The 14,731-nt window shown below is 39.6% G+C and overlaps 1 protein-coding gene across 2 annotated transcripts; it reads right to left on the bottom strand.

Annotated features, from left to right (window-relative positions):
• Nucleotides 1–2,144: 2,144 nt before the first annotated feature.
• On the bottom strand, nt 2,145–14,712 carry LOC136435710 (micronuclear linker histone polyprotein-like). 2 transcript variants are annotated; one of them, XM_066429376.1, is made up of 8 exons: nt 14,543–14,712; nt 12,860–13,014; nt 11,414–11,630; nt 7,524–9,189; nt 7,040–7,123; nt 6,464–6,547; nt 4,189–4,277; nt 2,145–3,609 (listed from the first exon to the last, which is right to left on the bottom strand). In XM_066429376.1, the coding sequence occupies exons 1-7, from the start codon at nt 14,698–14,700 to the stop codon at nt 4,215–4,217; spliced, it is 2,427 nt and encodes an 808-aa protein (XP_066285473.1). In that variant the 5' UTR covers nt 14,701–14,712; the 3' UTR covers nt 2,145–3,609; nt 4,189–4,214. The 2 variants fall into 2 exon arrangements, with proteins under 2 accessions (XP_066285473.1, XP_066285474.1); XM_066429377.1 differs by lacking the exon at nt 7,040–7,123.
• Nucleotides 14,713–14,731: the final 19 nt, after the last annotated feature.

The following is a 14,731-nucleotide window of genomic DNA, read 5'->3' as shown; positions in this document are numbered from 1 at the left end:
CGGGGGTAACGTGTGACTACAGGCCACTTGACCTATCAACGTTCAAACAGTCGCTTTGTGGCGCTAGACACTCGTGACAAACTACCCGTGGAACCGCCATTTGTTTTTTGTCAACTCTCAAATCACGCTTGTTTTCGCCTGATGTATCTAAGTTAGCAGGTAATTGGGATCAATTGGGATTAGTAGAATAAATATAAATTGTGTGTGATTCGCTTTTAAGCGATTTAATCAACTGTTTTGATCCTGACGTATCCGGACAGGAGAGACGGAATCCGGAACCTCAGATACGTAAGAATCCGGACGGTTATGGGTGCCGTATTGTACTAACACAACTCAAATTTACCTACATTCTCCTACATATGCAAGTGGTACCCTTGATGTGGTATACCACTCGCACATGAAAGTTAATAATTCAGGTAAATATTTTCGTTTTAGTACTTTACAGCACCCATATCCGTCCGGATTCTTACCGATCTGAGGTTCCGGATCCCGTTTCTCCTGTCCGGATCCGAGGTCATTTCGTGCAGTGTGAGGAAACTGTCGCATACTAGGTCGTACGACAAATTTACGACGTAAATTGTCTTGCAGAACTCCGCTGTTTTAGAAATATGATCGTCGTAGATCTTGGTTGATTATCGCCTTTGTCATAGCCTCATAAAAATGTGACAAAGAATAAGACATCTCACTACATGTGTGTGACTGTGACTTAATGCAATATCTATTTCTGTCTCTACTATCTACCAGACTAACTACGCTAGTTATAGGGAAAATAACTTTCCAGGGGAGTTTGGCCAACACAGGTTTTCATTTACATATTGGCCAAACTAATGCAATTATATGGATGTCATTATCCGGGCGCTTCAAAATTAATGCGAGCGTGCGAAAAAGTCAAAGTTAGGCTAAAATATGCCTTCGTTATTACAATAACTACGGGCTCATTCTTCCGGATAAATATCTAATATCTTTGTCAAATTCGTGAAATTCACTATCCTTAACCTATCAGGAAGGCCTGTTGGAGGCTAATTTTTTCCAGACACACCCGGAACTAGTGCTGTGTACCTAAACCCGTGTTCAGGCTCAGGTCCGGATTCAGATCCAGAGGTTTAGGTTCAGGTCCGGAGTTATAAGTCCGGACCTAAATTCATAGCATATGTGTTCTTAGATATTTTTTTTTCTGTTACATGTAAAATTGCATATTGGCATATATTTCACATGCAATTCGAAAACTTTGAAATAACAATATTAACTATGTGAAACTATTTACAGTCAGTAGTAAACACAAAAGTTCAGTTATAGACACAAAAACAGCCGTGTTTTCAGATTTTGTTCATTGCAAATTAGACAAAAAAGGAGAGTATAAGTGTGAGGTTTTTTTTTCATGTCCGGACTTGTTTCAAGACGTTTAGATTTTTGGGGACTTGAACCTAAACGTTAGGTCCAGTCCGGATCAGGTCCGGGGTGTAGGTATGCAGCACTACCCGGAACCATAAGTTGACCCGAAACAACAGATTTTAATGTACATACCATTCGAACAGGTGGGTATGACGTCATAGCTAAGATTAGCTTCCTTCTTCTGAAAACAAATTTTAACTGTTATTTCCAACACAAAATTGGACTTTAATACCCAAATTGTCGACAGTGTCTTGAAAATAACAGTTAAAACTTGTTTCAGAATGACTTCTTCTACCAACACAGATGAACTTTGAAGCTTAGCTTCCTCCTATTCAGCTGCTAGGTTACTAGTACTAGTGACTTTCGAACAACAAATACAAACGCCTAGAAACTGCTGATTACGGAAGTTAAAAGTCCCCGATAATATGTTTAATGTATTGATATTGAAAGGAAAATGCATTTTCTTTCTTTCGTGATTATAGTTGTTACTGCATATAGACTGAAATAAGTACGCCAGGTTACAAATAACAAAAATGATCTTTATGTATCTATGTACATTATACGTCATGTGTGTAACATTTTAAGAAAATACCTTCCTTCATCATTCAATGGCAAGTGCACTTTTTCTGTTACATCAAGAACTAAAAGGAAGTGCAAGGGAATTCCCCAAAGCTCTTTACTTGGTAATTAACTATTTTTTTGTTAAGAAGCTTTAACAAAACTCGCATAAAAGTAACATTAATATAACATAATTAAGATAACAAAATGTTATTAACCAACCGTGAACTAGAATACAAATGAGGTCAACGCCTCAAAGAACATAAAACAAATAACTAGAATGAGTACACGTTTTTTGTGTCTTCGTATAGGCTACTCCAATACAGCTTATTGAAACGGAAACAGATATGCAAATAACAAACATTCTTAAGACAGTTCAGCAAAGTCTCGTGTACTAAAACCGAAGTGACAAAAAGTGACAAAATTCTTTTATGGAGAATCACTATAAAGTGAAATGTCGAATTCGTTTGTTTCGCCCTCAACATTGATGCAAGTTGTTTTCTTGTCCAAATCATGAACACAAGCTTTGATTTTTTTAATAACAAACTACAAAACAAGGTCTATTTCATCTGATTCAATAAGTTAAACATATTAACTAGATTAATATCTATAAATCTCATATCAAGATAACTAAATATTTAGTTAAAAGAACACATTGCATTTTTCTGTTTTTGTCAGAAGAGGCAAACTAGAAAATACTTTTTTGTAGAGGCAACACTAACAATAATTACAAAATTGAATATTGGACGTACACATACCTTGAAGTTCACTAAAATGTTGTGACAATATCTTTGATAAAGTTTCAAGTGGTCCAACAAAAAGGCATAACTATCTATTTCAATGTTCATGCATGAATATACAAAATCAAATCAAAAACTTTGGCTGTGAGTATTTTGCATGATTGTTTTAGAAGTAAATGATTTACAGTTCCGTCTGTCCACTTGAGAAAAATAGAACTAATGGCAAAACAATGATTTAAACAATTCTTAGTATCATTGGATTCAAGATTAGTAGTACATGTATTACAAAACATACTGATTATTCTTCCATACTAAGTTGTTTAGTTATATACAACAGGGAGCTTTTTTTGACAATCAAAATAATACAGGATCCTCAAGTTGGCAATGGTACATTGAAACTGTGGGGAACATTAAATTTAAAAAAGTGCAACAATTAGTAGACTTAAGGTATATTGCAACATTTAGTGGCTTTAATAATTAAAAAATGAACCAAAAATGTGATGTTTTAAAATTATATTTTTAATCTTAAAGTAGTGTTCTTACTCTTTTTCTGACACTAAGGCCACAGCAATTTAATTTCTTGGTTAACAGATTTTCTTTTAAATTTTAGCACAAGGACATCATTAAAACAGAAGGCTGGGGTGAAAACTTACACCTGACCCTGTTCACTCCCTGAAACTGTGTGCACCAAAGTACAGACTTTCATCTGCGATTCTGTTTTCATGTTGATTTTCCAATCTAGCATTTTTCTAAAAAATCTGTTAACCAAGAAATTACATGTAAATTGGTGTGGCCTAACTGGGTAATAAACATTGGCACTTAGAGGTTACTTTAAACTCTTATATTTTGGATGTTACTTTAATGTCTTGAAGATGCAGCTTCTTTATAATATAAGCAGTGGCCTGAGTCATAACAGCTTCTGTAGAAAGACAGAAAATACAGGTGAGCAAATTTACCAGCAACTAGATTACAACAAAAAACACTCCTGGCACATTTGACCAATTGCTGAGGTCACGTATCCGTAAAGACACGTGTCAATAAAGTCACTTGTCTGTAACTCTCGCGAGTTTACGTTTGACAGTGATTGGTCATTATTGATCCTGAAGAAGTCGACAGTGGTGGTTGAAAATTTGATTGGTGAATACCTTAGTGTTGGAAGAAAGTTTAGCATTGTATTATGATTACTACCAACACAGATGAGCTTCCATGATAACATAGAAAATAATTTAGACAGGTGTGTTAGTCCCGTGTGGTGTTAAGAATGGAAGATTGTAACTTAATGTATGTCTCATGGCATGTCAGATGGTGTGTTTCTGAGCTCTTGTCAAATACATACAAATACAAAGCTCAAGTCACAAACCCAGGACAATTCCAACATCTTTAAAACTTTCAAGATACATAACCTAAGTAAGGAAATAACTTTAAGTCATGACTCAAAGACAGTGTTTAGTTCATCACCATTCATTTATTCATGAAGAAAATTCAAATTGCCACGTACCAGGCTTCCTCAGCAAGACATCCTTCTTATCTTCTTCTTTTTTTTCTCTTCCTTTTCGTCTTTGGTGACAAAGTGGTGACAGATTCATCCTGAGAATGTGATCAAGAAAATAAGTTGAAAAATTATACAGACACTACTATATTTACAATATCTGATACATTTTGTAATTGACATGAAAACTTTATAATCAGACAGATTTTCTGACTTTCTAGTCTTTCCACATCAGGAATGTTCTCATTAGAAAATAAATATCATACAGAACCATTAACAGCTTCTCAAGTTATCTTGGCGACATACAAACACAGAAACATACAAATCTCGCTGCACAACGGTAGAAAAGGGCCAGGTAAACCAGTTGCGAACTTTACCTCCGTTCCCACAACCGCTACACACCTACAAAAAGTTATGAAGATCCATCAACGTTTCCGTCACTTCTTTTGCCTTCATGCAAACACACAAACATGCAAATTCCTCTGCAGTACTTTTGAAAAACGCCAGGTAAATGATATTTAAACTTGACCTTCCTTTGCACAACCACTACACACCTACCAAAAATCATGACAATTCATCAAAGGTTTCTCGAGTTATGCTCTTGACACACATATATAGACCCACCCAACAGCTGGCGCAACCAAAAACATAATCTACTAGGCGAAGATAACAACCCAGGGCCCCCTCACCCAGAATGGAACAGTCCAAACACGAGTCACGTTTGGTACATGTGTTGGTGCCATTGTGTTGTACAGTGTAACCCTACCCGAATTCAGGTGTGCTGAGACAATAGGCCATTGTTTGTCTCAGGTGTAACATCAGTACCTGGAGGAGGTAAGAACTACACAGGCTCCCGTATCAGGTCAGAGGTCAGCTGGGGAGCTGGACGGGTTGGACATGTGGTGCTGGTACTATAAATAGGACCTTAGGGTGTTAAGACATGTTCCCGTGGCGCAAGCAGTAATGCAACCCTGCTACATGTATTTTGGCACCTTGATCAAATTTTGCGGGCCGGAGTTCGATCCTGGGGTCGGATGCCCAGCTTGGACATGTTGTAAGGGATTGTATTCGTAATTTTGGACGGTGACGTAAAGCCTGCGGCATATGAGGGAGCTTCGCGCGTGAGCCTCAAGTGTCAAACCTCTGCACACAAAAGAACCCAACACACTTATCGGGAAGAGTAGGGGTGATCCAGTGTGCTTGGCTAAATACGTGAGCCATACTGAAGCAGCATTGCACTACAAGCTAACCAAAAAGTGTCATGCTTTATTCTCAGTCTGAGGATTGACCGCTTTACCTTTTATAGGATGATATGGTTACTTTAGATATGGAAATGCACTGGCATACTAAAAAAGAAGCAAGCTAGATGTGGCTAAACAATAGGTGAATTGCTAAGTTTGTCTATTTGCTTGTTTGGTATCCTGTAAATGAAAGGTGGTTTTATGTTCGCAGTTTTTGCGGTGGACTCTTTACCGCAAACTTAAAACTACCACAAAAAGCTATTCCATTGTATGACTGTAGCTTCACCATTGTTTCAAACACAAAGTCAAAATTACTGCAAACACTCTGTTTTCTCCTTACTGCGAATTTAAATCCACGCAAACATGTCTGCATTTACAGTAACTGGTAAAATGCCTCAAGGTGTAACACATTAGATTTGTATTTTTGGAAGTACTGATATAAAGTAAAAGCTAAGTTGTTAGTTAAGACTAAGGTTTGATCCACTCACACTGCAATTGAACCCTTAGTCTTATCAATAAGTGTGTTGGGTTCTTTAATGTGCTCGAAGTGTGGCTCTCCTTAAACACAAGACCTCCAGCTTTACGTCCCATCCAATTGCAAAGAACTGAACTCCTTACCAGTAGAATGCAAAATCTAGACCTGACTGCACACCACTTCTTTGTTTGTTTGTTTGTTTGTTTGGTGTAGCAAACCGGGTTTGTACTGAACAGTACAAAGTGCTTATCTGGACAGATTTATTTGATCCACTCACTCCGGGAAGGACCCCTACTCTTGTCGATAAGTGTGGTGGGTCTTTTAAGTGCTTGAGGTGTGGCTGTCCCCAAGCACAGGACTTCCATTTAATGTCCTATTCGAGGGACGTCCCTAACCTAAGCTAGGTACTCATTTTACCTGAGTAAAGTATGGAAACTTCTGTAAAGTGCCTTTCCTAAGGACATAACTTCCATCAATAGGGATTCGAACCCAGGACCACTAGGTTTTGGGCCGAACACCCTGCCATTTCACCACACTACATCACCTCATGCATCCTCTAAAATCTTACCTCAGGTTTTGCAGGACTGACTGTACCACCATCATTCAATGCAGGCTCCACTGCAGTACTGCCTCCTGTCTCTGACGACTGACTCTGAAGTTAGAGAGAAAAATATAACTGTACTTAAGATATGTACAATATCTTTGTGTAGACCACTACACACCACTTTTTTGTTTGTTTGTTTGTTTGTTTGGTGTAACCACCAGGTTTGTACTGAACAGAACAAGCTGCATATTCGAACAGATATATTTGATCAACTCACACCGGGAAGGACCCCTATTCTTGTCGATACGTGTGGTGGGTTCCTTTATGTGCTTGAGGTGTGTCTCTGCTCAAACATATGGGGCTTCCATTTAATTCCTTATTTGATTAGGGATGTCCCTAACCGAATTTCGAAGCTACATCTGTATATATAGGTACTCCTTTTCACCTGAGTGAAGTGAGGAAAATCCCAAGTGCCTTTACCAAGGGAACAACATCAATGGGGTATGTCAGGGGATTTGAACTCAGGACCGCTGGGTTCTGGGCTAGACACCCTGCCATTATGCCATGTGACGCCATTTCATGTACCCTTTGACCTCTCACCTCAGGTTTTCCAGGACTGACTGTACTGCCCTCCTTCAATGCAGGCTCAACTGCAGAATTTGCTCCTGTCTCTGATGACTGACTCTGAAGATACAGAGAAAAATATAAACTTGAAATGTTGACAATAGTTTTAGGTACAAAAATTCGGATCCTTCTCTGAAAATGTTGCAGTCCAAATTCTACACAAAAGTACATGTACAAAGAATAACAGTTTTAGGACCGTAATGAGTCTAAAAAATAGCATGATGCCTGGTACAGTCAAACCTGGATTCAGCAACCATTAAATTGGGACAGAGGAAAAACGGTTGCTTAGGACAGGTGGTTGCTTAGGACAGGGTGGGATTAACTATGTAAAACTGGACAGGACTGTTTTAATGTCACTGGAGGTAGTCCCCTGAACAGGTTTAACTATACCTGTAAGAATAGCATACTAGTAAAGGGATAGAAAAAGATACAAAACTATTCTATAGTAACTGTAGCATACCTGTTCTGAAGATGTCCTTTTTCTCCTCCTTGCCCTCCTTCTCTTCCTTTTCAGAGCAGCTGTTGGTTGTGCATCAGAAGTAGCGACATTATCAGTAGAATGCGGCCCCTTTTCAGTATTTTCAGTAGAAAGTCTTTGCTTCTTGGCTGGTGTCTCTTCTGTATTTGAGACAATGTTGTCTTCCGCTGTTTCCTTTTCACTGCCTTGTTCTGCAACCAAAGGATTCTTTCTTTTCTTCTTTTCCTTCTTAGCTAGACTTGTTTTTTGACCAGTTGTAGGACTGGCTTGAGAAACTGAAGTAGTGCTTTTTTCTGTTGTCTGTTTAGCAGCACCTCCTAGCAGATCAGGTTGGTTTTGCAGCTTGGGTTTCTTAACAGGTGAAGGTTCAACAGGTGCATGTGGTTCTTGCTCCTCAGGTGTCACAACTTTCTTGGCTTTTCTCCGTTTTCTCTTTTTCCTACCCTCCCCAGGTGTGCTAGCATCTTCTTCTGCATTACCTACCTGTTCTGCATCAAATGTGAGACTTAGGTTTACCTGGATTAAGTTCACATTCTTCTTCAAGGCTGCTTTAACTTCCTTTGACTCTGCTAATTCTTCCGAAGGTGGTTCTTTGGACTTATTACGTCTTTTTCTCTTCCGTTTACTTGACACAAGAACACTTGTGTCTTGACTTGTGTCTTTCTGTTCCAAGTCTCTCCTCTCTGCAGTTTTGTTCAAATCACAATCAGAACTGCCTGGTTTAGACCTAACTGTCAGATCTGGTGAAGTCTGCTTCTGTGTAGCCTGGGATCTTTTTCTTTTGTTTTTCCTTTCTGGGCTTGGACTAATACCCTGGTCTTCTTTTGTCTCATCCTTTGGACTGGACAACTTCAGACTTGTTTCTTGTTGTTTTTCTGCTGTTAGTTTGGAAGACTTTGGTGATTTTGTCACAGACCGTTCTTGACTTCGCTGATCCTTCTTGATTTTCTTTTTCTTTGATCCAGGCGTGCTCATAGTACCACCATCATTTACAGAAGATGTTTTCTGTGACGCTGGGCTCTGAAATGTGCCGTCATCACTCCTGTTAACTGTATCTAAAGTCTTGGGTTCTGTCTCAACTTGCTTCTGTCCTACTTGAGAGGAAGGAGGTGATGTTTCCTCCTCACCTGTGGAGTCTTTCTTACTTTTAGAAGTATTTGGAGATGAGGATTCTTTCTTCACTTTCTTTTCTCCTATGTGAGGCAATGATGGTTGTTCATTGGTAGCTGTCTTCTTTTCTTCAGAAGAAGATGATGGGGTTTTCCGTTCCTTCTTTACCTTTATCTGTCCCTTTTGAGTGTGAGGGGTGGATGTTTTCTCACCAACAGTGTCCTTCATTGCTTGAGAAGTAGCTGCAATATCTTCTATCTTTACACTAGTAGCTGATGACCCTGTAGCAGAAATTTTCATTTCTTTGCTTTCTTCTTCTTTTCCATCTTTATGTTTCTGCAATGATGTCTCTACTTTAACATTCACCCCTGCATGACTTGGTGACTTTTTTGGGCCATTGTTCTTCTTGCCTGTGCTATTTTCTTTGTCCTTGTTTTGCCCAATGTCTTCCTCTTTTCCCTGTGGCCCCTTGGAGGGGCTCTGTAAGAGGTTCTCCAGGGTTGGAAACTGTCCTGTCACTGCTTCTGGTTCTGGCACACTGAAAAATTGAACAACAGCATGGTTTAGAACATGGGTTCTATTCCTATAATTTTTTTTTTATTCTTATGATTCATTTACATGGGAAACAAAACCCATGGTCTGTGTATTGTTGGAACCAACAAAATAAAAGATTATAAAGTCCTAGATACTGAAGCGTAATAGATTGAGCTTCTGCAGAGGAAATAAGCCCTTTTGATATCAATTTTCATTATACAGTACACGATAATGGAAATCTTTAATGAACCTCAAAACAACAATGTTTCCTAGACTATGGCAAGGACCGTCTGTCTGCTATATTTCCTTAAGCAACAGGAGCTAATTGATTCATTAGCATACAACCTTGTCTTAACTTGCTATTCTATTGAACCATCTGAAATTGTCTTTACTTCATTAACATATCTATTCAGAGTTTTAGTATAAAAACCTAGTTCTACCAGCGGATGCTATCTGAAACGTCTGTTTCAAAATTTCATCCAGTTGCTTGAGTAACTATTTTTGGCGTATATTTCATTTGTTATCTCCATGAAAAAAGGCTTTTTCATGGATATACTGTTTTGCTTGCGTTTGGTGTTTGTGTGTATGTATGTGTCACCGGATGCTTAAAGTCACCATAACTGTAGAACCTGTACATGGATTGTAATGATTTCTGGTATGTGGGTGGGTGTTAAGAGGAGGAAGGTCAAGGTCGATTTTGGGCCCCCTGGCATGTGTGATTGGAACTGCAATGGCGTATTTTTAAAAATCTTCAATGTAGAAGAACTGAAGAGAGGATCGGCAGATCGTCATGTTATTTGGTACACAGGTAGGTTAGACCAAGATGTACACACTTAAGTGCAAACTATGCAAATGAGACCAAATTTGCATAAGTAAGGAGGTAAATCGTTTGCATGTGTGTCGCTGGATGCTTAAAGTCAGCATAACTGTAGAACGTGTAGATGGATTGTAATGATATTTGGTATGTGGGTATGCGCTGGAAGGAGAGTGGTCAGGGTCGATTTTGGGCCCCCTGGTTTGTGTCCCTGGAACTACAATGGCCTATTTGTAAAAATGTTCTAAAGGGGTATAACTGAAGAAAGGAACAACAGATTTCCATGTTATTTGGTACGCAGGAAGGTTGGACAGAGATGTACACACTGAAGTGCAAATCATGCAAAGTTAGTGCGTTTGCGTGTGTGTGCGCGTGTGTGTATGTTTGTGTCACCGTGTGTGTATGTATGTGTCACCGGATGCTTAAAATCAGCATAAGTATAGAATGTGTAGATGAATTGTAATGATATTTGGTATGTGGGTAGGTGTCGGGAGGAGAAAGGTCGATTTTGGGCCCCCTGGTATGTGTCACTGGAACTGTAATGGCGTATTTGTCAAAATCTTCAAAGGAGAATAACTCAAGAAAGGAGCGACAGATTTTCATGTTATTCACTATGCAGGTAGCTTAAGCAGAGATGTATACAATGAACTGCAAATTATGCAAATTGGACTTAATTTGCATAAGTAATGAGGAAAATCTATATCTGCAGTGTTGTCATCTGGCACCCCACCTGTCAGTAGCTATTTACAGCGAAAGTGGGTCAGACTTCTCCCCTTACAGTGTGGGTCATACCATTGAGAGATATAGAATTGGGGGAACTGGTTTAATGGAAAAACAACGTTTCATGGAGATTTTGGGTCCTAAGACTCTTGTTTCAAGTAGTTTTTCTCACCATCTTTGTTATAACTATACCAAGCATTTCATGTTTTGTAATTTGCAGTAAGAATTTGTTTCAAGCAGTTTTTCTCAACTTTCTTTGTTATTACGATCCCAACCAAATCATGTTTTGTAATATGTAGTAAGAATTTGTTTCAAGCAGTTTTTGTCAACTATCTTTGTTATAACTATACCAACCAATACAGAAGAAGATCTTAATTGACGCAACAAAAGCACAGCGACTTTCGTAATATATGTTTTGTAATTTGTAGGAAGAATTGTACTAGTTTGTATGTGTTAATACCTTTGGGACCGCACAGTGATGTCCTCCACTGTGATTGTACATATGTAAATACTTTGCATTTTGGGAATGCATCTCATTATCATGTATAAGCAGCAACACCTGTGCTGCATTACTATGTGAACCAGTCAGAATTGCCTTGAAGAAGGTGACAGATGGTCACCGAAACGTCGGTGGAATAAATCACTTTGTTGTGTAAAAAAGAGTCTTTTTATTCAAGAATTGTACTAGTCTTACTCTTGTGTTCCAGCTGTCTGTTGCTCCAAGGCCTTCTTCTGTCTCCTCTTCATCCTCCGTACCTGACTCCTGGACATCTTGCGTCCACCTTGCGACTGACCGGTCATCTCATGTCCAGTTTGCGGCTGACCGCCTGGCTGTTTCCGCTGGGACAGGGAGTTCAGCTTACTGTCCTGATCCTCACTCTCTGTTGTGTCGGCTGTGGGTGCTTTGCTTTCTGGAGAGAAAAAGACAACTTAGAAAAGAAACAAATAAGCATGACAGACAGTTGCACCGGAGATGTGGTCCCAGACATTACAACATCCTGGCGACTAGAAATTGTATGCGTCCTTTAATCGAGAAAATACGGTATACAGAAAACAACACGTTGTATTCCATATTGCCCTAATTATAATAAGTCCCGGACCGACCGCAGCCCGTATCACCCAGCGGCTGGATGGCGATGCGACCAGTGGAAGGGCCGAGACCGAGGGTGATGCGGAATACACTGTGTTGTAATCTATTTATGTTATACCCACCCGAGAAAACACGTTATTCAATGCAAAATACGCCAGAAGTTCAGAAAAGTTGGTGTCCTCGAACAAAAATTGTAACTATCACAATTCCAACAACCAAATCCAGAGTATTCAAATTTTTGACAATACGCAATCGAAGTACAAATTCTATGGAAGCCTGTGTGATAAAAGTAGAATCCAGTCTTCTTCTTGGGCCTATCGCCCATCCTTGGGCATATAGGCCACGGACTAGATGCCTCCATCCTTTGCGGTCCTGGGCCCTCTCTATCAGCTGCTCCCATATGTGTGTCCGGATGCCTTCACATCGGCCACTAGGTCCCTCCTCCATGTGTTCCTCGGCCTCCCCCTCTTCCGCTTCCCCGGGGGGTTCCATGTGAAGGCCTCGCTCGTGGTATTCGATGCTGGCTTCCGCAGTGTATGCCCAGAATCCAGTATGATATAGTAATTATCAAATGATTTAGAACACCCGAATCAAATGTTTTCGAGGCCCAGTTATGACAAAAGAACTAGAACCGGTAACTAACTACACCAGACTATTAAAATGGACGGATAGTTAGGTCATATTTTATTATGCTGCTTTTTAAAATTGTATTTATTGCTTTGTTTGTGACTTATAGTCTGTGTAATATATGTTTTGCCACGTGTTCTGTAAATTTTGCTTTATGTGTGGGTCATGACACCAGCAATAGCTGCCTGTGACCCACGTGTATTGTACTATGGCAATTTTGATAAAATCATTACACCCAAGTGTAAAAACGGGTATATTATGTGTGAGTCACGAGTCACAACACCAGCATTAGCTGCCTGTGTCCCACCGACTCCCGCGTGTATTGCACTGTTGCAATTCTAATGAAACTAAAATTGAAATAAAGTCAGCACACCATTGCATACAACTACTAAGTACGCAATACTGTTTCCACATTCTCCCCACCTGTCTGCTCCCACTGCTGCACCTGTTGTCTCTTCTTCAGCTTCGGAAGGATCTTCCCCTCCACCAGACTGCCGATCTTGGTTGCCATGGGAACAGTCTGCTTCTTCTTCTTCGGGGACTTCAAGGGGGACTTCTCACCACTAATAGTAGCCGTACTGAAGTGATGGAAAGAATCAAAGGGAGTTAACTTGGCTGTTTTGTTAGGGATAGCATTCGTCATTTTGGATGGTGACATAAAGCCCGCAGCCCCGTGTATGAGGGAGCTTCAGGCATTAGCCTCTGTCCGTAAAAGAACCTACACTTTTCAGGGCTCGAAATAGTGGGTGCATGTGCACCTGTAAGTTGTGTGCACCCAAAATTGGAGCTGTGCACCTAACTTTTGACTGTGGGTGCACCAGTGCACCTAGATATTTTTGTAAGCTATAGGATAAGGGTACTATTGTACAGTAAGTATACAGAATATTCTTGAATTAAGAATCAGAAAAAATAATAAAACCTTTTGTTGTTCTTGATGTATCACTTGTTTGAAATCTTAAGGTTTATAGCTATAGAATTACAGATTGAAGTTCTTAAGAGCGTTAAACTTTGTAATTATGTTTTGCTGACATTCAACTTTATTCTATGTTGAAGTTCTTAAGAGCGTTAAACTTTGTAATTATGTTTTGCTGACATTCAACTTTATTCTATGTTGTGCACCCAAAATTCTTTCTGTGCACCTAATTTTTTTGGTTGGGTGCACTAGTGCACCTATTTCCAAAACTGAATTTCGAGCATTGCTTTTTGAGAGGAGAACCAGTGCATGTCCCGGTGTACTTGGCCAAAAACGTGAGCCGTGGCAAGGCCGCAAATTTGCACTACCACTAGCTACTTGAAAAAGCATCTAGCTTCACCTCAATTGAGGAGGACTGCTTTACTTACTTGAAAGGAAGTTAACTTGGCTGTTTTGTTAGGGATTGCATTCATCATTTCGGATGGTGACATAAGGCCAGCGGCCCTGTGTTTGAGGGAGCTTTGTGCGTAAGCCTCAAGCATCAAACCTCTGCCCGTAAAAGAACCCAATACACGTATCGAGAAGAGTAGGGGTGACCCGGTGTGCTTGGCCAAAAACATGAGCCGTGGCGAGGCCTCCTTGCCCCACCACTAGCTACTTGAAAAAGCATTATGCTTCACCTCAATTGAGGATGACTGCTTTACCTTTTTTTTAAAGATGGGAAGCTTTAAAAAAAATCTAAGTGCATTGGATGTCCAATCTTTTGGGTATCAGAAAAATAGCAAGAAAAACAAATGTGATGTTTCGAATAAAAACAATGTTTATTTTGCTTGAACATTATGGTAAAGTAAATATACCTGGCTATAGGTGATAGCAACCTGAAAAATTACACTGTAAATTTAATAAGTGTAAACACCGGTCACTTTAAGTTCAAATTTGGAATGATTATCTTGAAATCAACATCCTTTAAAAAACGATTGCACAATACAAGCACATGTTGCAACTGTTGTTTTAAGAAATTACCTTTAAAATTCTTTAAATACATTTAGAGATTCCTGATTCCCTTTGTCTTTACCAATCAATAATAACACGCATGCATTTGAAATAAAAATTCCTTATTTCGAAACTTGAAAAAAACCCTTTACAAACACGCAAAATTATAACACACACGGCCTCCAAACCCCAAGTCTTACCTCTCAGGCTGGCTTTGATTCTTCCCAGACTCTCGGTTCGTTTCTCCCGCATCGCTAGCTTTGCTTTTAGACTGTTCTTTCTGGACTAAGTCGGGAAACCAGCTCTCTACAACACGTTTGTAACTGTGGTCGACTTGCAAACTCCCAACTTCCGCCATCTTGGACCTGAAATGAACCGAACGAGTTTAC

This window comes from Branchiostoma lanceolatum, chromosome 5 (assembly GCF_035083965.1).
Source record: "Branchiostoma lanceolatum isolate klBraLanc5 chromosome 5, klBraLanc5.hap2, whole genome shotgun sequence".
Taxonomy (NCBI): domain Eukaryota; kingdom Metazoa; phylum Chordata; class Leptocardii; order Amphioxiformes; family Branchiostomatidae; genus Branchiostoma; species Branchiostoma lanceolatum.
Note: the sequence above shows the minus strand (reverse complement) of the source record. Positions and strands in the feature narration are given on the sequence as shown.

Bases quoted from the DNA above. Each gene is read 5' to 3' on its own strand.
- LOC136435710 (XM_066429376.1), bottom strand. From the start codon at position 14,700: ATGGCGGAAGTTGGGAGTTTGCAAGTCGACCACAGTTACAAACGTGTT. The intron at 11,631-12,859 runs GTGGGGAGAATG...TTTTCTCTCCAG, and splicing joins GCAGCAGTGGGAGCAGACAG to AAAGCAAAGCACCCACAGCC. The intron at 9,190-11,413 runs GTAAGACTAGTA...TCAATTTTTCAG, and splicing joins CAGACAGCTGGAACACAAGA to TGTGCCAGAACCAGAAGCAG.